This window comes from Haliotis rubra, unplaced genomic scaffold (assembly GCF_003918875.1).
Source record: "Haliotis rubra isolate DU_JTF1 unplaced genomic scaffold, ASM391887v1 Scf832, whole genome shotgun sequence".
NCBI classification, from domain to species: Eukaryota; Metazoa; Mollusca; class Gastropoda; order Lepetellida; family Haliotidae; genus Haliotis; species Haliotis rubra.
The window spans coordinates 4,786-32,545 of record NW_025767560.1 but is presented as its reverse complement, the minus strand read 5'-3'; the positions used below and the strand labels follow the sequence as shown (position 1 = coordinate 32,545).

At 41.8% G+C, this 27,760-nt stretch overlaps 1 protein-coding gene across 1 annotated transcript; it reads right to left on the bottom strand.

Moving 5' to 3' along the window:
• Positions 1-87: 87 nt before the first annotated feature.
• LOC124262364 (cytochrome P450 18a1-like) lies at positions 88-26,097 on the bottom strand. The gene is made up of 4 exons (XM_046696850.1): positions 25,097-26,097; positions 9,451-9,969; positions 7,720-8,160; positions 88-1,151 (listed from the first exon to the last, which is right to left on the bottom strand). The coding sequence occupies exons 1-4, from the start codon at positions 25,446-25,448 to the stop codon at positions 970-972; spliced, it is 1,494 nt and encodes a 497-aa protein (XP_046552806.1). The 5' UTR covers positions 25,449-26,097; the 3' UTR covers positions 88-969.
• Between the last annotated feature and the right edge of the window lie 1,663 nt (positions 26,098-27,760).

Genomic DNA, 27,760 nt, shown 5'->3' with positions numbered 1-27,760 from the left:
GATTTGACTTCAGAGAGCATTTGTAACGGTGAAATGTCGCAAATGTTACAATAGATGTATAAACATAGATAACATGTGACGTACAAGTGAAAGAGAATATTTAAGGGGAGATAGTAATAATCATTGAAACAAGAACGACCGAATGGTTTCACGAAGAACTTGGTAAATGTGCGCAGCTATATGGTTTTCATGTGTTACATTAATATATGGGTCTTTTACTGGTATGGTATCGACATAATGCAAGTACTCAGTCGAGACCTGTATAGCTGTAGGACCCACGTAGTTACAGTATGAGCGAGTGGGTTATTTACTTACAGTATGAGTTAGGGCCTCATTTGGCTATATGAGTGAGAGTAACGTCCCTTTTGTTAATGACCTACAGTATACCTAAGAAAGTCTCACAGCAACAGGCAACGTATGACAAACATGTACATAGAGCTTGGACCCGTAACCATGAAGTGTTTGGCCTTAGTCAAGGCATGTGTATAACATGAGCTGTCCATATCACGGCCTTCATCTACAAGGGCAGTAGTGTGGCTGGCATAATCAGCCTGGACGTGAAAGATGAGGTCCCATTTCCAAAGTACACTCATACTCTGTAGCACAACGTACGTAGTTTTCGAAATGTTTTCGCTGTTTTTGAAGTTATTTGATGGCGATGCTGTGTTTGCGGCGGAATTGGTTGCTTGGGAACTCCCAATGGAAACAGTTGGAATTCTCCTCATAAACTTAAACTTGTCGACTGACGGAATAAAGTGGGTCAGTATCTTTGACTTTGTTGATGCATGTCACCGTGCCCCATCGTATCCCAAATGCTCATCATATCATTCACTGGGACGTCTGGTCCAGTGTCGAATATCAACATACCGCCGTCATTTAGTTGGGATTTTGCTGAATGCAGTGTTAACCAACAAAGACGTCATGTGCTGCGACAGCCTTTTGGTTTCACACTGCTATATCTTTGTGGGTCTAGGATCTCCTGACCATTCGGACTGTGTAGTTCGGCGGGGTATAGGTCAAGCCGACTTGGCCCTCCAGGCTTGGTAGCTGGCCGTTCGAAGCAGCCCGAATGTCATACCTCTGAACCAGGGCGGATATAAAGAGGAACAGCTCCATCCGTGCCAGTGACTCCCCCAAACATACGCGGCGACCTGAAGCAAGAACGAATAATAGTGGAAGTGACAATAAATACGCATGACGACCTACAAACAAGAACGGTGGTAGCAACAATAAACGTATATGGCGACTGGCAGCGAGAACGGAGAATTAGTGTTAGTGACAGTTAACACGCATGCATGGCGGCCGGCAGCGAGAGCGGAGATTAGTGGTAGTGACGATTAACACGCATGGTGGCGTGCAGCGAGAACGGAGAATTGTGGTAGTGACGATTAACACCCATGGTGGCGTGCAGCGAGAACGGAGAATAGTGGTAGTGACGATTAACAGGCATGGTGACGTGCAGCAAGAACGGAGATCAGTGGTAGTGACGATTAACACGCATGGTGACGTGCAGCGAGAACGGAGAATAGTGGTAGTGACGATTAACACGCATGGTGACGTGCAGCGAGAGCGGAGAATAGTGGTAGTGACGATTAACACGCATGGTGACGTGCAGCGAGAGCGGAGAAAAGTGGTAGTGACGATTAACACGCATGGTGACGTGCAGCGAGAGCGGAGAATAGTGGTAGTGACGATTAACACGCATGGTGACGTGCAGCGAGAACGGAGAATAGTGGTAGTGACGATTAACAGGCATGGTGACGTGCAGCAAGAACGGAGAATAGTGGTAGTGAATATTAACACGCATGGTGACGTGCAGCGAGAGCGGAGAATAACACGATTAACACGCATGCATGGTGACGTGCAGCGAGAACGGAGAATAGCGGTAGTGACGATTAACACGCATGATGACGTGCAGCGAGAGCGGAGAATAGTGGTAGTGACGATTAACACGCATGGTGACGTGCAGCGAGATCGGAGAAAAGTGGTAGTGACGATTAACACGCATGGTGACGTGCAGCGAGAGCGGAGAAAGTGGTAGTGACGATTAACACGCATGGTGACGTGCAGCGAGAACGGAGAATAGTGGTAGTGACGATTAACACGCATGGTGACGTGCAGCGAGAGCGGAGAATAGTGGTAGTGACGATTAACACGCATGGTGACGTGCAGCGAGAGCGGAGAAAGTGGTAGTGACGATTAACACGCATGGTGACGTGCAGCGAGAGCGGAGAATAGTGGTAGTGACGATTAACACGCATGGTGACGTGCAGCGAGAACGGAGAATAGTGGTAGTGACGATTAACAGGCATGGTGACGTGCAGCAAGAACGGAGAATAGTGGTAGTGAATATTAACACGCATGGTGACGTGCAGCGAGAGCGGAGAATAACACGATTAACACGCATGCATGGTGACGTGCAGCGAGAACGGAGAATAGTGGTAGTGACGATTAACACGCATGGTGGCATGCAGCAAGAACGGAGAATAGCGGTAGTGACGATTAACACGCATGGTGACGTGCAGCAAATGGTTTCAATTTCAAAAGATTGGTATTTGGTAGATAATGCTTGGCGATCTGCAGCCAGTAAGTATTCAAAAGAACGATATTTGGTAAATGATGATACGCGTTAGGTTCAGTAGCCAGAAACTATTTCCGCAAAATGTTGTTTGGCGGATAATATGACCTGTACAATGGCGTTAGACAGATAACCCAACATTGCGTCACGTTTACCTGTTAAAATGCACGTTGAGAATAGAACTGTTAGTGAATTTCTGTCTAGGAACATTTGTACATGAGTATGATTTCCCTAAATCCTCAGCCTGTGAAGACCCGGGTTAGAATGTGGTCTTCAGCAACCCATGCTTGTCGTAAGAGGCGACTAACGGGATCGGGTGGTAAGGCTCGCTGACTTGGATGACACATGTTATCATACCCCAGTTGCACAGATTGATGCTCATGCTGTTGATCACTGGATTGACTGGTCCAAACTCGATTATTTACAGACCACCGCCATATAGCTGGAATATTGCTGAGTGTTTACGTAAAACTTAGCTCACTCACTCACTCACACCTATATCATCTGTTATCTTTCCTGTTGAACTAAAGTTGTGTTGATTTTACGAATACAAAATGACCTGTAAATATCTGGATCAGAATGAAGTGTAGAACAACAGCGTGATATCATAATAACGGTTAAGTAGCATGCATGGCGATTTGCATCAATTTGAAGAGATCCAGTCTGACACCACAGGAATCTGCTGAACGCACAAGTAATTACACACCAACCACATACCACTGTTTCATTTAAAATAACATTTCTTCGGAGCAATGCTTTTACGTGTTATTTATCCATTATTACGTTTATTATCATATGTTTGTTCCGTCGTATTTAAATGTCAGTCATATCGTTTTGCGAGTGTCGTGGTATCATGAGGAACTGTCTGCCTGTGGCATGGCCTTCAAGTATGTCACGTATGTATGTCTCGATTAAAAGACTAGCATGTGCAACTGGCATTTACAAGTGGGTCAAAGCGCTGCCTCGGTGAACTTTCATCCCTCAAGTCCAGCACACGCCAGACTATTCGCATGTCTCTGAACGCACATTCTCTGACACCAATTGAAAATAATCCAAGAATCGAGCATTCAGGATACTGGTGAGATAGTGACTACGGATGTAACGCCGTGTTAACAGTGATTCATTTGTATCACGGCGCTTCAGCTCGATAAAAAGGGAATGCAGATGCCTTTTGTTTGTTTTCTGCAAGTTTCTTGTCCGGTCAATACATAGCCCAACAAAGCAGCTTAACACTTTGGTGGTCAATATGACTGGGGTTGTTCTGATCACCATAACATTTACACCCTTATCTACGCAAAATAACATTTGAATGTGACCGCCAAAGTCAGGCCAGACATATTTAATAAAATCAGAGTGCATGAATATTTAAAATTAATAATTCCTATATACTACCTGTCTTCAGTATATATATACTTGTGCAACAGTGTCAACAAGTCTCTCATCTATCGGATGATCACAAATGCTATTTAAAGCTCAGATCACTGGACGATTCTGGTCGCTCCACACGGGCTACTCATATCAAAAATATTTTGTTTAAAATAGGATTTGGATATGCATGATTAACACAAAAGCTGGCAAATGTAGCGAAATGTGCAACTATGTATAAATGCAACAAAAATAAAGAAATTATTAAACAAAGAGTTGGTGATGTGAAGATATGTTTTCACCTTTGTAAACAAAGATTATTGGAGAACCTTCAACAATCATGATGTATTTCTATTAAGAGTCCCGGTGCATTATTGTATAACACACCTGTTAAATGTAAGAAAATATTTTAAACTCCCTATCCCTGTACATCTGAGACAATGTATGACTCGTTTCAGATGCAGAAGATTTAAATTGCAGATTTTGGGAGATACAAAAATGTCCCATACACCGAACCACTATGTAAATATTGACAGAAAGTGGAATATGTTTTATTGAAGATGATTGATGTTTTGCTTATTTGAGCATTATTCAGCTCAGAAGTATGTATCTCCAACAGTGTATCAAGTCTCAAACTCATTTCATCTGAAAATGCTATACTTATAGAAAGCCTAAAAGCAAAGAGCTGGATCGATTCACTGACATTCGTAATTCATGCAGCCAACTTACCGACATGGGAGTTTGGCCCTTTCGCTGAATAAACTGTCTACCTGTCTGTCTGTCATCCATAGATCATGCACCACGATCTTTAGCCATTTCTTAAACAAGATCGCCATCAAAGAGATGTGACTGGTTATAGACAAAAGGAAATGCTTTTCCAACAACGTGTTAAAAGCAACGCACTGTTTCCCGTGTTTTAAACATCTATTATACATTCTTCATATATTTGTATTGGGAGAATCAATAAAGACAGTCAAAGAATTTCCCGTTGATTTAAAAGGGTTCAGACAGTCCTGGCAAGTTTTAGTAGGATAAACGTCAACTTTCATTTCCAACTTTCTTAAAGGTTATGCTGGGAGTGAGACGTGTGTGACTGATTTACTGCAATTCGTTCTCCTGAGTTGTGACCATTGGACAAATCAGAAACCTATGATTGTGGTTTGAATCTCGGTTCCTGTTCATTATATTTCTAGGTATTACTATTCCCGGGGAGGTGGGGTAGCCCAGAGTTTGAAGCGTTCGCCAAAGACCCCAGGTTCGATTCCCCACATGCGTACTATGCGTGAAGCCCATTTTTGGTGAAACTAAACTACTTATTGACAACCTGTCACCACTATAATAGGGGCGATACCACTTGAGATTTGAATGAGAGGCAACGTCACGCATTGACCACTGGTAGGGAACTTGGTCACAGGGAGAGTGGAGTCTTTGTGATTTTTGCGACGGAAACTTTGCGATATGTCACAGAGTCTTTGTGATTTTAGCATCAACAAGGGAGGTACGGTAAATGGCCTGTAAGCCTACAAAATGAATATTATGAAATACACAATGCCATTTAGAAAGTGGTCAAATGTAACATATGTTATATTTGGGATTACATCTGTAAAGTACAGATTCTAGTACTTTTGTTGGGTTGAGTCCCATCCCAAATATAACATATGTTACAAAATGAATATTACAAGAGAGTTGAATTCACATTTACTTTCATTAGGTTTCCATCAGTAACAAGTAAATATTATGATGTTCAGAAAGCGACCGATAGAGTCATGTTAAACCATTAGTTGGTACGAAATGAATCCTTTATGATGCATAATCGGTATATTGTGACAATTGACCCCATAAAGAAGTGTAAAAATAATACAATGTGTTCCGATTAGTGTTTATCCACTTTTATCATAAAGGATGTGCTGTTTTATCAGCGAAAAAAAGCGTCCATATCAATTTCATAATTTCTTATGTCACAGAAACTTTGTGATTACGAAATTGATGTAACGGAAAATTCACTCATTGTCACAAGTAATTCCCAATCGCAAAATGGAGTAGACTGGGTATGATTCGTCCAACCTGGACAGTGAATTGGTGATCAAGTCAACACTTGGTGTTTCACCCCTCACACAGATAACATCTGCTAGTATCCTCCTCATACTGCCAATCAAGCGTCGAATTCTCAGCATTTGTCATTCCTCTTAGTGACTACGTCAAATCCTTCAGATTTAACAGGAGGATCTCTAACTCAACCTTGGCGTCCCAGACAGTCCCCAAAATGTTTGATGGGGTTCATGTCGGGGCTCCTTGCGGGCTATGGTAATGTTTCAATGGCGGTGATGTTTCAGATATGTTCAAAGACACATCCAATTCCGATTCACTGTCCATATTGGACGAATCATACCCCGTTCTTACCCCGTCTAATATTTACTTGTTACTGATGGAAACCTAATGTAAGTAAATGTGAATTCAACTCTCTTGTAATATTCATTTTGTAGGCATACAAGCCATTTACCCTACCTTACCCTTCCCTTGCTGATGCTAAAATCACAATGACTCCACTCTCACTGTGACCAAGTTCCCTACCATTGTTGACGTGTATCCAAAGAGTACTATACCCGTACCAAGCTGGCACCAAGCTTTCTTCCCATCGTTTCATGATTTTCATCTGAGAAAACTTAAGTTGGAAATAAGTAAACAATATCAGCATAACAACTAGTCTAAATAAAGCTTATTTGTACCGAATCGAAAAGAATGTTTTGTGTTGCAAATTTGAAAAAATGAGTCTTTACGTATTGACATCTGATTGATCGTCTTCGCTCGATAGATCGACCTCGCGTTTCGTACTTGCTGTCAAAACTATTTCAACTAAGCACGACCTCCTTATTGATGTGCACGAATGTGAATAAGGTCATTTTGCATCAACATTTGCATCGGTCTATTGTCTGGTGATGCAACGGAGAACACAAGTTAGCTACCAATATGGCTCCGCTATGATCAGGTCACGTCAGATTACCTTAGGGCACCTCTGCTTACTAACTCTCGGTAGTTCCCGGATCACGAGTAGTTTTTTAACGTTTTTGGCTACAAATGTTTAACTTTAGAAACAGATTTCTTCGTCACAATACTTGTTTTTATATGCTTTATGAATTATTTGATTTAAGATTTGTTCTGCATATCTCATTAAACAGAGACAATTCTCAACTTCACACATAACATACTAATTAGCATTAAGACATGATGTAACGTCAGACCGTAGAACCTTTATACATAACCAGCAACCTCCTTAATCTCTATACTTAACGATGTCAGATAAATGTCCTAATATGTTAAACCGTTGCGATGTCGTGAACCGATCAGCTGAACCCAGTAATTCTAGCAGAACAGTTCCAGGATGGACCGAGTTGATTGATACAGCGATGGTTTGATTGATGTATCACCTGCTCATAAAGACACCAACATCGATCCTACGATTAAAGGACAATTTTTTTACCATTCTATGTTACATTCGTCTCTGTGGAATACCAAGAAGACTTTCGACACAGTCCTTACATCTGTGACATGTGAGTCCAAAGTCTCCCCCGACATCATGTAAGTCACACAAAATGGCATATTGAATTTACATTCACCAATAAAAATAATGACCCTCATTCCATGTTCTTCCCATGCGGTCCCTACATAACCTGTTTCCTCTCTGAAATGCAGAGGAAAATAATCAAGGGTACCTTTTTTCACAGCCTTAATCTTATACATAACTTTGTGTTTGGGACAAAATAATAGTCGGTACCTACCCATAAAGAATGGAATAAAATGCTCTGGTTTGGTGACACTGCCAGTATCATCAAGAAACCGCTCAGGCCGGAAGTCGGACGGGTGGACCCAGAGTTCAGGGTCAGCCAGTACTGAGTGAATATTTGGGATGACAATGCTGTTCCGAGGGACTAAATAGTTCCTGAACGTGACGTCCTGTAGGGTGCCATGGGCCACTGAGAATGGGGCAATATCAGCGCACCGCTGGATCTCAAGGATTGTAGCCTCGGTGTAGGGCAAGTTGGGCTTGTCGGAAACACTCGGCTGTCTTGCACGTTCCACATGACGGTCTATCTCATCACGCATGCGCTGTTGTACTTCCGGATTGCGCACAAGGAAGATGATTGCCCATCTGATGGTCGTGGAAGTTGTCTCTGTTCCACCTACAAACAAATCCCCGATCACTTTGACCAACTGCTCATCTGAAAAGAAAAAATAATCATTTACGTTGACGGTTACGGACAATGTAGAGTAGAAGTTTCTTGCAACTACCATGAACGTTTCAAACTCGCCAACAATGTTTGGTTTATTTAAAGCTGGACATCGTAGTAGCTATGTACTTGTCAAAAGACGCTAAAGTACTCACGATCACATGAAATTAATAAAGTCTATACATTATGAGATGCCCTGACAGATGTAGTGTCGTAAGTATAGTGACATAAAAGATACGGAAGTACTTAAATTTCTAAGTACGGTATATACTCATACATAATGTACATGCAAGTACAATAACTGAAACACATGAAGTACCCTTATGACCGAAGCATTGAGTCTCAGTAGGAATGCATGTAAAAGATCGAGTGGTGTTAAACAATATCTACTCCATCTGTGGAAAATTGTATGTCTAGCTACTAATGGGGTGTCCTCACCCACTCACAGCTGGGAATCTATGCATACCAACACTGAGTCGTCTTCAGGCAGTTGTTCCCACACTATGTCTACCCTCAGTTGAGTCTACGTCTACCCTCAGTTGAGTCTACGTCTACCCTCAGTTGAGTCTACGTCTACCCTCAGTTGAGTCTACGTCTACCCTCAGTTGAGTCTACGTCTACTCTCAGTTGAGTCTACGTCTATCCCTCAGTTGAGTCTCCGTCTACCCTCAGTTGGGTCTACGTCTACTCTCAGTTGAGTCTACGTTTACCCTCAGTTGAGTCTCCGTCTACCCTCAGTTGGGTCTACGTCTACTCTCAGTTGAGTCTACGTTTACCCTCAGTTGAGTCTACGTCTACCCTCAGTTAAGTCTACGTCTACCCTCAGTTCTCCCCCTCTCTCAGTTGGGTCTACGTCTACTCTCAGTTGAGTCTACGTTTACCCTCAGTTGAGTCTACGTCTACCCTCAGTTAAGTCTACGTCTACTCTCAGTTGAGTCTACGTCTACCCTCAGTTGAGTCTACGTCTACTCTCAGTTGAGTCTACGTCTACCCTCAGTTGAGTCTACGTCTACTCTCAGTTGAGTCTACGTCTACCCTCAGTTGAGTCTACGTCTACTCTCAGTTGAGTCTACGTCTACTCTCAGTTGAGTTTAGGTCTACTCTCAGTTGAGTCTACGTCTACTCTCACTTGAGTCTACGTCTATCCTCAGTTGAGACTACGTCTACCCTCAGTGGAGTCTAGGTCTACTCTCAGTTGAGTCTACGTTTACTCTCAGTTGAGTCTACGTCTACTCTCAGTTGAGTCTACGTCCACTCACAATTGTGTCTACGTCTACTCACAGTTGAGTGTTGTTTCAGGATCATCTGCCTCCTCCTGCATTTCTTTCAGGTAGGCGTCAATAAAGTCCCGGATGTTCAGCGTGTCCAGGTTCTCGATATGCCGCTGCACAGTGTCACGGATGAAGGTCTGCACAAACGCCACGTTGCTAAGGACTTTGTTAAACTTAAAAATGTCACCAGGCAAATACTGGAATATCGGGAAAAAGTTCAGTATGGAGGTTCCACCAACAAGTTTCATGTTCTCGTCAAATATTTCCAGGAATTTCTCAAACAGCGGGTCATCGTAGCTGAACCTTTCCCCAAAGACTATGGATGATATAACATTAGCAATGGCAGTCTGGATGATGCCCTGGGGGTCCACGTCTTCCCCAGCGTGGTGATCCAGCACGGTAATAAATGCTTCTACCTCCTCCTGGACCTTGTCCTGGAAGGATGCTTTCCCGAAGCCGAACTGTCTCAGAGCGGCGAGCGTGAAGCGGCGTTGTTCCTTCCATACCTTGCCTGACGTGTTCACAATACCTACAGGAAAATACAACGTTAAGTACAGAAAACTGGTACAGGGATCTGGTAGAAATCGATATATTTGAATTGTTTGATCGGCATTCTAGAAGTTGGTGAATCAAAAATGAAGCATACAACTTTATGGATAACAACTAGTTTACTGCATAGAGCGAAGTTTAGCTTGATAACAGTGCAAGAATCTACGTCGAAACGTCGCTCTATGCAATAAACTAGTTGTTATCCATAACATTGTATCCATAAAGTTGTATGCTTCATTTTTGACATATTTGAACCGTGTCAGCTCTCAGATCACAAATCATACATGGCTATGAAAAAGAGGGACGGAGATGATGGGGTTGGGGTAGGGGGTGGGGCTGGTGTGTCCCATCCTCGACGTGAAAGGGGACATTTATTACAATCGCAATCATCACATTAACACTAGGTGGCTTACATAAAAGATAGTCGGGTGGTTAGGCCCGCTGACGTAGCTGACGCATGCTGTTGATCACAGGATTGTCTGGTCCAGACTCGATATCTTGGTTAGAAGTGGTCTTCACCAACCCATGTTTGTCGAATGATGCAACTAACAGGATCGAGTGGTCAGGCTCGATGACTTGGTTGATCCTGGTCACCGTATTCCCAATGAGTCGATAGATACTGATGATGACGGTCACTGGTTTGCCTGGTCCAGACAATTACAGATCGCGATCATATAGCTGGACAAGTGCCAAGTTGGGCGTTAAACAACAGGCAAACAAACGTCACTAAATCGGGTTTCTTTACAAAGCTATGGAGTAAACTAATTCAGGGACCTCAACTCGGATGCTACTCTTCCATGCTACTCTTCCATCTCTGTTGTCATTGAGAATCATAACCTGGTCATAACCTTTTGTTCAATCAGCCATACTAGAAGGCTTCTATTTTCAAAGCAAATGCACCATGCCTGCGTATGATGAAGACTTCGCAAAAGTATTTGTGTGTTGACGAGACTTCAAACTTTAAACGGTATAAAAATACTGTTAACTATTCCCTTTGAATTCTTCAGAAGCCAGGTATTGTTTGTTTTGTTGCATGAATAATTGAGAAGCAAGTCATGTGTCTAACGAATCACGAATGGTTGAATCTCGGCCAACATGGCGCCTCAATGTGCAGGTTATGTATGGTTGACGTGATATGTTATTTCTGTCGTCTACAACGTACGTACGTTCGGAATCGTCTAGATACCATGTGCCTGACTTTATTACACATTTCTATGTTGAGCTAATGGCGATATCTGATACGTATGACGTAATGAAATGCGTATGTTGAGAGCCTGCTGAAATTGCGTGAAATACGATTTGAAGTCTTTATGACGATAATGGGTCTTCATAACATCTAAGGTGATATATCAAGTGTGAAAAGTGATATGATATCTGTATAAAATATTGCCTCTTTTTGACGGATAATGGTAATTTATTTTAAGTGTATGACCTTTTCATAACGCGTGTATGATCGTATGGCATGTGTAGGAAGGGTGTACGTTTGTAATCTGTTTAGCTGTATGTAATACGTATTGGCTGGTAAAACATGTGATGTAGGGAAGGGGGGTTGGGCGTGTATATGAGGGGAGGAGAGAGAGGTGGCTACACTGGCTTTTGGTGAAATCGCCCTTCAACGAGGGATGGCCTCGTAAAATCCAAGTTCCGTTATTTTCACTGACACTGGTTGTGACTCCACCTCTCTCAGATGATCATTTCTACGTTAAATTGAGCACTGCGGCGTTACGGAACATTCACTCCCTCAGCAGCACGGCGACTTCTTGTGATGTTGTTACTGGCAGGAAGGTGCGGCTCGCTCCACTTCCACCGGTAACACAGCCTCTGGCTGTCAACAGGCAGCTGAACAACCCTGTTTTGTTAAAACATGAACCGGTGGTAGACATACACAATCTGGCTGACAGAGATGTGTTTTTTAACACAAGTATAACATTTCTGTCAATTATCTACACGTATTTTGCACGCCTAAGCGTGTCAAGCCGACCGGCTTGTGTAGCTTGATATTGCTAACTGCTTTTGCGCCATCATGAGACTAAATACTGCTGGAGTGGAACCATGCAGGGAAATACAAGCGAGATACGTACAGGCTGCAGTGTGTCGTTACAGACTGTTGATGGACCTAAGACTCAAGGGGTTACCCTAACGTTCTCCACAACAAGTCAACACAGCATAGTGACTCTGCCGCGGTTCTGTGGCTTGATAAGGAATATTGCTGGTTAACAAGAGTTCATGTTTTCATGAATTCCACATCTCGAGTAGATTCCAACTCAGATACACGCTATCATTGCTGCACAAAGGAAGGCGTTACTTTCTCTCTGTTTGTTTTCGGAGATATCGTATATGAGTAAACATCCAGAAGCTGGCCGTGGGATTTGGAGCGACTAATTGAATGTTGCTTAAAGCCGCCGCCAGCCTCGTTCGACTGCAAATCATTGATGCTCCTGGGGCGTTATGCGACAGCCAGGCTGCATGATGTGACTATCCTATCAGCATGAGTGTGTGGTTACCACGATGATGCAGGCACTGTTGATCTATATGTTACTCACTCATTGCTTTACCCCTAACAATTACCAAACCTGGGCCCCGTTCCACAAAACGCTCGTAGCGCTAAGATGATCGTAACTCCCATACTTTAACATAGACTTACGACTGTCGTAGCGCTACGATCGGTATGACGAACGGGGCCCAGGCGTTCCTGGCGTTTTGCTCATAAAGCATCTGATAATATAGAATGGCGATTCATGACGTAGACTGGCGTACAAAAGAAAGTACACACCTGGGGCTCCTTTCACGAAAAAAACTTTACTTAGGTTAACCTTAACTCCCATTCTTTAACATTGCACTAAGGTTACATAAGTGACTTACGATCACCTTAGTGCTTTGTGAAAGGAGGCCCTGGTGCTTTCGAAATATACTCTCCCAACAACGAAACGCATATAGGAATTTCAACTGTATTTTTATGCTTATTTTGAAACATCTTGTAGGCTTTATGAGTCAATGAAATATAGCGAAATTGCACACTTTGGCACTTTGGCACCAACTCGAGGAAAGTCAGTTTGAGTGTCACATGGAAACGTGTGGTGGCGCTGAAGTCAATACCTCGTGTGACCACCGTGGGCATCCAGAACTGCACGGCATCGCCTCGGCATCGAACGAATAAGTCTCAGAATCTCGTGTTGCCCAATCGCAGCCCACTCTGCCTGTAGTGCCTGTGCGAGGGGCTGAAGTATCTGGGGCTGAGGGTTACGGCGTCGCACCCGTCTGTCCAGGGCGTCCCACAGATGCTCGATCGGGTTTAAGTCTGGTTATCTTGGGGGCCAGGGGAGCACATTGATACTGTCTCTAGTTTGACGTGCTGTGTGGGGCCTGGCATTGTCCTGCTGAAACAACTCCCTCTAGCGATCAATGATTGGAAGGAGGTGTGGGCGTAGGATTTCGTCACAGTACCGTTGAGCTGTCAGGTTGCCCTGGATCATCACCAAATCACTTCTCCTACGGCAGGTGATCGCTCCTCACATCATAACACTGCCCCGGCCGAATCTGTCCACCTGGGAAACGCAAGCGTCGGCGAAACGTTCACGTCGACGTCTGTACACCCGCATTCTTCCATCGCGTCGTTCCAACAGAAATCGTGATTCATCACTGAACCAGATTCTACGCCAATTCGGTAGGTTCCAGGCCTGAACGTTGGTGCACCATTGAACAATGTCGACGATGTTGTTGTCGAAGCACAGGGCCAAAATACGGTCTTCTGGCACGTAAACCAGCCTCTCTCAACCTGTTCCTGACGGTCTGTGCAGAAAACCTCCTCAATCCGGGTATTTGTCGAGCGGTACTAGTCGCTGTAGCTGTTCGATGACGCAGGTGATGTACCCGGATGTAGCGATCCTGCGCCGGGGTCGCTCGAGGTCGCCCACTACGAGGGGCATCTGCTACCGCATTCTGCCGGCGATATCTCTCCCAGAGCCGTGAAATGGTGCTTTGGTGAACATTCATGCGTCGGGCAACTGCACGTTGAGACTGGCCAGCTTCAAGCAAACCAATGGCGATATGACGGCTTCACTTAGACGTGGCATTTTGCGTTCGTCAACAATATTCCAAATACAGTGAATAATCGACAGACAGCGATCAATCTTTTATACCCATCATTGAGACTATCTGATCCCCAACTTTCACGTGCATTGCATGTGAATTGTGTATTCTGTGACACTACACGCCGAAATTGAAAATCATGCTGTTAAATACGGGTATTTTACGGATGGTGCGTTTTATTGTAATGTTTCAAAACATAAACACCATAGGACTCATAAACAGAGCAAAACCTTTTGTAAAATGAATCACGTTTTCATTCATTGCTACATGAAATTGCTATTTTCATGATACGTTTCTTTTTTGGGAGAGTATATTTTCAAAAATGTTATACCACTAACAATCTCATTCGACCGCGTTCTACTGTTAGGTATAAACAAGCATGAGCGATGGTTCGTGCCATATATGGATATATCAGTTAAAACCATAATCATAACGACGACGGTATTAAAACTAGACACGCCATCATGTCGCTGAAGTCATTATGTTTGTGCCAACGCTTGGTATCCGCTGATAAGGTGTTGTACAGTGCTATTCAATGCACTGTTTTCTGTTTCACTTTTCAGGCCAGCCGACTCGATCCAAAAGAACGTTTCGTCATGGTTGCTCTTTATCACAAGGGACGTTAGAGTAGCCTAGTTGTTAAAGCGTTCGTTCGTCAAGCCGAAGACCCGGGTTCGATTCCCACATGGGTACAATGTGTGAAGCCCATTTCTGGTGCCCCCCGCTATGATATTGCTGGAATATTGCTAAAAGCGGCGTAAAACTAAACTCACTCACTCGTTCACTTAATCACAACACACTGCAGATTAACCCAGTTTTGAGGTCTTAGCTTTGACTTTAGCGAGTGTTCAGTATTGAATTTGTATTTTGCCCACATGGTTTGCCCTATATATGGGCATTCTGGTGTCTTTAACCTGCAGGTCTAAGTACGTAGGCCCAACTTTGCACGTGATTACCTATGACTCTTTCCATGTTATCAGTAGATTAACTTAATATCATCTCTTCAACCTTGAAACGCTTAAACCCGTGAAGATCCGGGGTAGAATTGATCTTCAGTAACCCATGCTTGTCGAATCCGTACTGAGGTCCTGGGCCCCGTTCCTCAAAGCGATCGTAGCGCTAAGGTGATCGTAACTCCCATACTTTAACATAGACTTACGGCTGTCGTAGCGCTACGATCGCTTTGAGGAACGGGGCCCTGGATGACAAACAGAAAAGCAAATCGATCTTCCAACTAGACACATAGATGTAGCTGAAGTGTTCGAAATCTATCTTCCCACTACATACATTGATGTACTTGAAATGCTTGGGCTCTATCTTCTCACCACGCACATAGATGTACTTGAAGTGTTTGAGATCTTTCTTCCCACTACATACACATATGTGCTTAAATTGTTTGAGATCTATCTTCCCACTACATACACATATGTGATTAAACTGTTTGAGATCTATCTTCCCACTACATACATAGATGTACTTGAAGTGTTTGAGATCTATCTTCCCACTACATACATAGATATACTTGAAGTGTTTGAGATCTTTCTTCCCACTACATAAATAGATGTACTTCTAATTTTTGGGGTCTATCTTCTCACCACGCACATAGATGTACTTCTAATTTTTGGGGTCTATCTTCTCACCACGCACATAGATGTACTTGAATTGTTTGAGATCTTTCTTCCCACTACATACACATATGTGCTTAAATTGTTTGAGATCTATCTTCCCACTACACACATAGATGTACTTGAATTGTTTGAGATCTATACTCCCACAAAACAAAGATATAAGTCCGACACCTCTTGGCTAAATCTGAAACATGTCGCCTAACGCATGCTTTTCACCGCGGCTGTCTTCTATTCCATCTATCACTTTAGCCTTTCCCAAAACAATATCGACCCCATCACTTTCACCATCCCCATTCCACAACATGCTATGTGTCTTCAAACCACTATTTCAACATCCTTACAATCTCACCAACTCCACCCAATTAAAACCACATTACCCATCACCCCTTAAAACAACATAAAATGATTAAAATGTCCAACCCTCCACCATTCCCCTTCATAAACACCGATCTCGTCCCCACCCAGCCCCATCCGTGCATCCATGTCAGCTTCCCGACAAGCACCATCCCAAAGCCTACCCCCGCCCTGGTTAGACGTAAAACATGGCTCGGCTGTCCAGATAGGGACCTGATATACGAGGCCTATTCATCGTTTTTTAACACACCACTATCTTCGAGGTCGTGAGATTGATGCTACCCTCTCATAAATATTTCAACGGAGTTACGAAAGTTATGCACTGGATTACATTATCAGCAGTTCGAACATAAGTGTTGATTGATTCTGCCACTGCTGTGCATCGCTCTCCCTTCTACACGTTTACACAGCGTCATAGCCGCCCCCCCTCCCCTCCATTTATCCCACGTCACCTCTCTGATACCTCACATATCACCCCACACATTTAACTATGATTTCTTCATACCTCATACCAATGCTGCACCCTGTACTATGATTTATTCATACTTCATACCAATGCTGCACCCTGTACTATGACTGTATGACACACGTAACACCTATACATAACCCGGTACACACATATGTGATTGTATCATACACCTCACACCTGTACCTAACAAGGTACACATATTTATGATTGTATCATACACCTCACACCTGTACCTAACAAGGTACACATATTTATGATTGTATCATACACGTCACACCTGTACCTAACAAGGTACACCTATTTATGATTGTATCATACACCTCACACCTGTACCTAACAAGGTACACATATTTATGATTGTATCATACACCTCACACCTGTACCTAACAAGGTACAGCTATTTATGATTGTATCATACACCTCACACCTGTACCTAACAAGGTACACCTATTTATGATTGTATCATACACCTCACACCTTTACCTAACAAGGTACACATATTTATGATTGTATCATACACCTCACACCTGTACCTAACAAGGTTCACATATTTATGAGTGTATCACACACATCTCACCTCCACTTAACTCGATACAATCACCCGTGATTGTATCACACCTCTATTTAACCCGGTACACACATCTATGATTGTATCACACACGTCACACCTATGGTAAATCCTGTGCACAAATCTATGATTGTATCTGATGGATCACCCCTGTGCTAAACCCAGTTCATAAACTATGACTATATACATGATTCCACACATCTATAATAACCCAATACACACAACTATGATCATATACATGGTGCCTCACATATAATACCAAACCCAATACACACAACTATGATCATATACATGGTGCCTCACATATATACCAAACCCAATACACACAACTATGATCATATACATGGTGCCTCACATATATACCAAACCCAATACACACAACTATGATCATATACATGGTGCCTCACATATATACCAAACCCAATACACACAACTATGATCATATACATGGTGCCTCACATATATACCAAACCCAATACACACAACTATGATCATATACATGGTGCCTCACATATATACTCAAACCCAATACACACAACTATGATCATATACATGGTGCCTCACATATATACCAAACCCAATACACACAACTATGATCATATACATGGTCACATATATACTCACATGCCTCAATATACCAAACCCACTACACACAACTATGATCATATACATGGTTGCCTCACATATATACCAAACCCAATTCACACAACTATGATCATATACATGGTGCCTCACATATATACCAAACCCAATACACACAACTATGATCATATACATGGTGCCTCACATATATACCAAACCCAATACACACAACTATGATCATATACATGGTGCCTCACATATATACCAAACCCAATACACACAACTATGATCATATACATGGTGCCTCACATATATACCAAACCCAATACACACAACTATGATCATATACATGGTGCCTCACATATATACCAAACCCAATACACACAACTATGATCATATACATGGTGCCTCACATATATACCAAACCCAATACACACAACTATGATCATATACATGGTGCCTCACATATATACCAAACCCAATACACACAACTATGACTCAAACATAGTACCTGAAACCTACACTGAACCCAGTACACAACAGGTTCTGTTATACTACTTCCTCTATTTAGTCCTGCTCAACTGCACTAGCCACGCTTGATATCCTCATGCCATAAACCCCTTACTGGTAGAAGCCGCCTCAGATGGATATTGTTTGGTACCCTTACTGGTCAAAACAACTGATCTGCTAATGAAATATGCTGGTTCCTTAGACTTATAGCTGATACTACAAGGACCTCTCCCCGGGTCAGATGGTCTTAATTACTGGCCTCCTGATGTTTCCATATATAACTGAGCCTCTCCTAGTTGTGTACAACGTGTGTCTGTCATACAGACTCTGAAGCAAATATATCCAAGAAAGTCCAAGTCTAGAAAATGTGGCATGTCTAGATTTCCACAGCCGCTCAGGGCTCCTTTTCATTATATGTTGTTTTCACTTTGAGCTTTCTTCCTGTAAAATATGTTCATTTCAGAGACTAGTTGTTAGTCTAACTGGCCAAGGTTAGTGTATTTTTAGGTGCAATTTTCCAAAGTGTGTGTATTTGGAAGAATTTACTGAACAGAAGTACCACTGAAACAGCTTGGACATATCTGTACAAAACCCCGTGAAGATCCGGGTTGGACTTGATCTTCAGTAACCCATGCTTGTCGTAAAAGGCGACTAACGGGATCAGGTGGCCAGGCCCGCTGACTTGGTTGACACGTCGTATCCCAATTGCGTATGCTGATGACCACTGGATTGTCTGGTCCAGACTCGATCATGTACAGACCGGCACCATATAGCTGGAATGTTGCGTAAACGTGAAACGTAAAACGGCGGCGGCGTAAAACAAAACTCACTCACTTAAATGTGGCACATACGATCGTGGTAAAATGATTGCATTTCACATGCTGGTTTGGCTGGTTAAAAGTTCCACAGAGACTGTCAATAATATTTGAAATTGACCTAAAATGTCTAAATCATTGAATGTTCGTGTTGTATACCAGACGCAGTCTCTTACTTTTATACTCTGATTTCAGGTATATGCAAGGTGATCGATTTAAGGTGCGACAATGAAGATGAAACTGACCTTGCAAGGAGAACAGTAATCTCAAGAAATGGTAGGATTAATTGCTTTAAGTAGAAAATCTGCGTCCGGTCGTCTATTTTTCAACAGAGTTGCAAATTTCCTCAAGTGTCACTGGCAAAATGTTTGCATATTTTACAACAAAGCTTTTCATCCTACATTTTACGTCAACGGCCCAAAGAATCGAGAATAAGAAACAAATTGTACTGGCATGTACATCGATTGCAGGACTATGCCATGTACATCAACACAAATTACTGTCTCTACTTGTGCCTCAACTCAGGGAACATCATTCGCCAATTATGACCCCTAAAAGCAAGGAAGAAAGTCAGCAGCTTTCAACACTCCTCCAAAGTCGGCCAGATTTTAGGAAATGTCGAGCTACCACTGAAACCTGGATCAAAAATAAATACAAGCACTTGAGACTCTCTGGACTGGTATATGTGAATCAGGGAGGGAAAACCACGAGGGCTACATCTGTGCAAGTAGTCGACTGTTCTAAATGTAGGTACAAGTGTTCTCTAAAAAAAACCCGTCAAAGTATGTTTAAAACATTCTGGAGCGTATATTCATACACATGACTTCATTGACTCAAACACAACAGAAACGAGGGCTCGCACATACGCAGATGAAGATGAAAAAACGCCAAGTTCACAGAATATACACCTTTCAACTTGATAGACGGCGACACAATGGCTGCAAAACTTTTTTTAGGTGAATCCTCGTTTAGTCGTCTTTCTGCAAAATACGAACCGGGGAATATTTGCTGTGACTGAAACGGCGGACACCAGAAGCCACATAACAAGACTGCCATAGGTACAATGATTGATTGGTTGGTTGGTTTGTTATTTAACGCAGCACTCAGCAATATTCCAGCTGTATGGCGGAGGTATGTAAATAATCGAGTCTGGACCAGACATTCCAGTGATCAGCATCATGAGTATCGACCTTCGCAATTGGGAACCGATGATATGTATCAACCAAGTCAGCGAGCCTGACCACCTGATCCCGTAGGTCGCCTCTTACAACAAGCATGGGCTACTGAAGACCAATTCTAACCAGGATCCACGGGTACAGTGAAGAAGGTCCGAGAGCACATAGAATCGTTCCCAACAGTTGATGCTCACTTCACCTTGCTAGATACAAACTGGGGATTTGGGCATCGGCATTAAATATCAAGAACTGTACGAACTGTACAAAGACTGTACAAAGAAAGGTGCACCAAATGTACCAAAGAAGGACCATTGCTCCCTGTCACAGAGATACTACAGAGAAAAAGAACGTGGGTCAGTTCAGCAAGAATTACTGGATTACACAGGACTGTGAGACTGTGATGAAACAATTATATATAGATCAAAGCTCCTTGCTCTGAAGGACAAATCCATCTTTGTAGCCACATTTGATCTCGAGACTGTACTATGTCCACCATTCACGCTAAGTCTTGTCAGTGAACTGTTACAATTTACGACCCAGCCAAAAAGAGGTACATTCTTGTATGGTCGGAATTGCTGAAATTCAGCTGAAGACTTTACCACCAACGGCCAAGCATGTAGTTCTGTCAGTCTAAATAACTGAGACTCAGTATAGCAGTGTAACGAATAATACTCAGCCTAAGTTTACTTCGACTGGTAGTTCTGTATTCAGATACCCAGGACAGAACAGAAACCAGAATATCGCTGCCTCCTATTACATGATGTGATCACTATTGAACACTTCAATACAATTCACAACAAAGTTCTAAAACCAGGTCTCACACAGATGGAGTGCTATGCGATTCATTCACCCATTCAAATTGACAAAAATAAGACCGGCACCTATGCACCAAGCCAGTGGGACACTGTTATAAGGACCCATATAATGTGGTCTCGATACAGTACACTGATGTGATGGACGTATATGCTCATGGTAGTCTGAGATAAACCAAACGTGATACAGCTAGTGGATGTGTGAATTGTTTGTCTATGTGCTGGATGAGCTACATTAAAGGCAACACAAAAAAGTATCTTCTTCAAGAATGAGGCATTCAGAGAATGGCAGTCGTCAGGGAATTCGAAGACCTTAGAATACATGTGGAGCTCTGACCGCAAGGTACTCAGGAAAACAAACAATTTCCTCAGCCAAGAAAAAAATATCCTATATCATTATTCCGATATATATTTGTGATATATTTATGACATGTAAATATGACCTTGAAATACTTAATATATTGGTTTTACTCATCAATGAAGAAATACTCAGCTATGAGTGACGTTATTATCATGAATAATATTGTAAAATGATCATGAATATATCCACAAAGAAGTCTTGAAGGTGTTTAAGTAATTACTCATGTGTTCAGTGATTACAACACGTGAAGATAAAATGTAACAAGCACAATTTAAGGCTACCTATAAGTAAAATGTATTCAATAAGAGAAAGGCAGCTACTGCTGACTATTGATTACAGGAGCCGGCTGGGAGTGTGAAATACCGCCTTTAAGTAGCCTTACCGCGGGATCTGGTTACAGGACTTAGAGGATACAGTGGTGGGCGGCTGTAATGATATGGATGCTATTAGTTGATTCCAGCATTGGTGCGATTGGTGGGGCATAAATACTATTCTCCGAGTTACTGGAATCTGCGACACGGGGCAATCATATCCGTAAACTAATACCACAATTTTCTGTTAAAAGAAAACCGGATCCTGGGCCAGACATATTCTCAACTGCCATATAGTGTGTTTCTAAATAGCCAGGGGGCCCTTGTACCAAACAACCTTAGCGCCAAGACTGTGTTAAGTCTATACTGAGGCATGGGACTTACGATCACCTCAGGGCTAAGGTTGTTTTTGTACAACGGCACCCTGGTCCTCGCAGTAATGTTTTTACAAAACCCAGGTTTATTTTTCACATTTACGCCAGAATAAGTGTTAAGTTTCTTTGAAGCTGATGATATTTATGGTTGCATAGTACCATGAGTGTACAGTGCAGTAATCGAGAATTGATAATTAAATTGTAAATACCTGTCCATACACAAAGTGCTCTTCCCGAAATGTCTCTGTGTGGTTATAAGTGATTCGGGCTTTAATCCCTAGATATATAATGCTCCACACTTAAACCAAACACAACACACGCACCTATGATTATTTATCATACCTCACACCTATACTTCACCTAATACACACAACTACGATTATATATCATACCTCACACCTATACTTCACCTGATACACACAACTACGATTATATATCATACCTCCCCCAAATACTTCACCTAATACACACAACTACGATTATATATCATACCTCAAACCTATACTTCACCTAATACACACAACTACGATTATATATCATACCTCACACCTATACTTCACCTAATACACACAACTACGATTATATATCATACCTCAAACCTATACTTCACTTAATACACACAACTACGATTATATATCATACCTCACACCTATACTTCACCTAATACACAAAACTACGATTATGTATCATACCTCACACCTATATCTCACCTGATACACACAATGACGATTATACATCATACCTCACACCTATACTTCACCTAATACACACAACTACGATTATATATCATACCTCACACCTATACTTCACCTGATACACACAACTAGGATTATATATCATACCTCCCCCCAATACTTCACCTAATACACACAACTACGATTATATATCATACCTCACACCTATACTTCACCTAATACACACAACTACGATTATATATCATACCTCACACCTATACTTCACCTAATACACACAACTACGATTATATATCATACCTCACACCTATACTTCACCTAATACACACAACTACGATATATATCATACCTCACACCTATACTTCACCTAATACACACAACTACGATTATATATCATACCTCACACCTATACTTCACCTAATACACACAACTACGATTATATATCATACCTCACACTGTACTTCACCTAATACACACAACTACGATTATATATCATACCTCACACCTGTACTTTCACCTAATACACACAATTACGATTATATATCATACCTCACACTGTATATTCTTCACCTAATACACACAATTACGATTATATATCATACCTCACACCTATACTTCACCTAATACACACAACTAGGATAATATATCATACCTCACACATATTCTTCACCTGATACACACAACTACGATTATATATCATACCTCACACCTATACTTCACCTAATACACACAATTACGATTATATATCATACCTCACACTGTACTTCACCTAATACACACAACTACGATTATATATCATACCTCACACCTATACTTCACCTAATACACACAACTACGATTATATATCATACCTCACACCTATACTTCACCTAATACACAAAACTACGATTATATATCATACCTCACACCTATATTTCACCTAATACACACAATGACGATTATAGATCATACCTCACACTGTACTTCACCTAATACACACAATTGCGATTATATATCATACCTCACACCTATACTTCACCTCATACACAAAACTACGATTATAGATCATACCTCACACCTATTCTTCACCTGATACACACAACTACGATTATATATCATACCTCACACCTATACTTCACCTAATACACACAACTACGATTATATATCATACCTCACACCTATTCTTCACCTGATACACACAATTACGATTATAGATCATACCTCACACTGTACTTCACCTAATACACACAATTACGATTTTATATCATACCTCACACCTATACTTCACCTCATACACAAAACTACGATTATATATCATACCTCACACCTATATTTCACCTAATACACACAACTACGATTATATATCATACCTCACACTGTACTTCACCTAATACACACAATTACGATTATATATCATACCTCACACCTATACTTCACCTGATACACACAACTAGGATTATATATCATACCTCACACCTATTCTTCACCTGATACACACAATTACGATTATATATCATACCTCACACCTATACTTCACCTAATACACACAACTACGATTATATATCATACCTCACACCTATACTTCACCTAATACACACAACTACGATTATATATCATACCTCACACCTATACTTTCACCTAATACACACAACTACGATTATATATCATACCTCACACCTGTACTTCACCTAATACACACAATTACGATTATATATCATACCTCACACCTATACTTCACCTGATACACACAACTACGATTATATATCATACCTCACACCTATACTTCACCTGATACACACAACTACGATTATATATCATACCTCACACCTATACTTCACCTCACACAATTACGATATATATCATTCACCTATATACTTCACCTAATACACACAACTAGGATTATATATCATACCTCACACCTATACTTCACCTGATACACACAATTACGATTATATATCATACCTCACACCTATACTTCACCGAATACACACAACTACGATTATACATCATACCTCACACCTATACCAACACTGTTACAACAGGTACTGCCCGCTGCTCTCTATGTCGGCTAAAAGGCTGGATTAAACACTGGTTTGTGCCACAGTCTTGTTTCCGATATTTGGGGACCTGAAAACGTTTTATATACAGAAGAACCACTGGTTGATGATACGAGCAACGGTCCACGCTGTATTCCAGTCTTTACTCGTACGATGAACATGGAATATTGGTGACCTATTCTATACTCCCCTACAGCGATGGGTGGCATGTAGGTGACGAAATCTGTGCATGCAATCCATCGTGATGCCACTTTTACAAGTGATGGATCGATATGGATTTATGAAACGAGCATGCTAGTTAGTAGCGAGTCGTTTGCAGTACGTCTCTTACCTCGGCCTTGTCCAACCTTGTCCACGGTGAACATGTGCGGGCGGTCAGAGAACACGTCCCCTCGTTTCACGAAGGCCTCCTTCAAGGCTGCAAAACCATTGATGACGACGATGAGACGGGAGCCGATATAGAAGCTGAATACGTCCCCGTAGCGTTCTCGCATCTCCTGAAAAACCCTGCGTTTGTCTCCCCCTCTGAGAAGGCTGATGGTGCCAAGAAAGGGAACAGGAATTGGGCCTGGGGGTAGGGGGCTGGTCTTTCGATACGATTTCAACAATACTGCTGCTAGGAGGATGAGGGCGGTTGTGCTTGCCCAGTGGTCACTGAGAAGATGGATGAAGGCGGACAACATGCCGTCGTCGTGGTCGTCGCTGTATTGGTGCGATGGTGGGCCACCAAGAGAGCCAACACTTGTTTTGAAGAGCAGTAATTTCTGTAATACAACTTCTTCTTCGTCTTCTTCTGGAATATCAGACTAAGTCAATAAACTGATTTCGTAACGCTGACTGTGTGATCACTGATAGTGTGGAAACACAAACAATCTGAGGTTGTTTCCCCAAGCTGTACACGGTATCTACTTGCTCCGTAGATCAGGATCGTAGCAATGGATCTCCCCCGCGGAGGGGCTCAGGGGTGGGGCAGACGGAGGCGTGGTGTCGTTGATCATCTATCCAGGATGTGTTTCTTTGATTCACGAACGAGGGAAGAATTGTCATTAGTCATCATTGGTCTCCCATCCCTTGCTCTAATCTCCGTGAGTGTCGTCATTCTAGGCATCACATATCACACACGGCACATTGGTCAATCCAGGAACTACATTACAAAGCTTGTCTAGGGATGAACGTGTTGAGTGTAACGTGATTATTCTGACTGTGCCGACGCCTGGATGTGAGAGATGCCGATTGGGGGGTGCTGCCTTGTCGCGTGGAGCTATTCTCCTCCCTAGCGTGCAGATTCCGGTAGGCAGTGTTACCTTACTCGCATCGGGAACTCATCGGCAGTCGTACCAAGGTTTTGCCGCTGATGTCGCTGCCAGTAACTGACGTCGTTGGCAGCACCGAAGAGATTTTGATTAGCGTATCTGTTACAGTAAGCGCGCGATTAGTTCAGAGACTGACAGTTATGTTGGTGGAGATAACAGAAGTCATCATGATAGCATCCACAGCAAAGTATCTCAAAGCCTTCAGTATTCATCGACTAGTGTCTATAACACAATATATCCCACACAGTGACTTAAAGACAGTATCCCATGCCCAAGTACTGTCACACTGTATCTATCATACAATGTTTGCTAGATTGTGTCTGTCACAGTATATCTCATTGCTAGTATCTATCACACTGTATCTATCATACAATGTTTGCTAGATTGTGTCTATCACAGTATATCTCACTGCTATTATCTATCACACTGTAGCTATGATACAATGTTTGCCAGATTGTGTCTATCACAGTATATCTCATTGCCAGTATCTATCACACTGTATCTACATGTATCATACAATGTTTGCTAAATTGTGTCTATCACAGTATATCTCACTGCTAGTATCTATCACACTGTACCTATCATACAATGTTTGCTAGATTGTGTCTATCACAGTATATCTCATTGCCAGTATCTATCACACTGTATCTACATGTATCATACAATGTTTGCTAAATTGTGTCTATCACAGTATATCTCACTGCTAGTATCTATCACACTGTATCTATCATACAATGTTTGCTAGATTGTGTCTATCACAGTATATCTCATTGCCAGTATCTATCACACTGTACCTATCATACAATGTTTGCCAGATTGTGTCTATCACAGTATATCTCATTGCCAGTATCTATCACACTGTATCTACATGTATCATACAATGTTTGCTAAATTGTGTCTATCACAGTATATCTCACTGCTAGTATCTATCACACTGTACCTATCATACAATGTTTGCTAAATTGTGTCTATCACAGTATATCTCATTGATAGTATCTATCACACTGTACCTATCATACAATGTTTGCTAGATTGTGTCTATCACAGTATATCTCACTGCTAGTATCTATCACACTGTACCTATCATACAATGTTTGCTAGATTGTGTCTATCACAGTATATCTCATTGCTAGTATCTATCACACTGTATCTATCATACAATGTTTGCTAGATTGTGTCTATCACAGTATATCTCACTGCTATTATCTATCACACTGTACCTATCATACAATGTTTGCTAGATTGTGTTTATCACAGTATATCTCACTGCTAGTATCTATCACACTGTATCCATCATACAATGTTTGCTAGATTGTGTCTATCACAGTATATCTCATTGCTAGTATCTATCACACTGTATCTATCATACAATGTTTGCCAGATTGTGTCTATCACAGTATATCTCACTGCTAGTATCTATCACACTGTACCTATCATACAATGTTTGCTAGATTGTGTCTATCACAGTATATCTCATTGCTAGTATCTATCACACTGTATCTATCATACAATGTTTGCTAGATTGTGTCTGTCACAGTATATCTCATTGCTAGTATCTATCACACTGTATCTATCATACAATGTTTGTTAGATTGTGTCTATCACAGTATATCTCACTGCTATTATCTATCACACTGTAGCTATGATATGCAATGTTTGCCCGATTGTGTCTATCACAGTAT

Coding starts and splice junctions, on each gene's coding strand:
- LOC124262364 (XM_046696850.1), bottom strand. CDS start 25,448: ATGTTGTCCGCCTTCATCCATCTTCTCAGTGACCACTGGGCAAGCACA. Junction 9,970..25,096: donor CAAGGTTGGACAAGGCCGAG/GTAAGAGACGTA, acceptor ATTTTCCTGTAG/GTATTGTGAACACGTCAGGC. Junction 8,161..9,450: donor TCCTGAAACAACACTCAACT/GTGAGTAGACGT, acceptor TTTTCTTTTCAG/ATGAGCAGTTGGTCAAAGTG.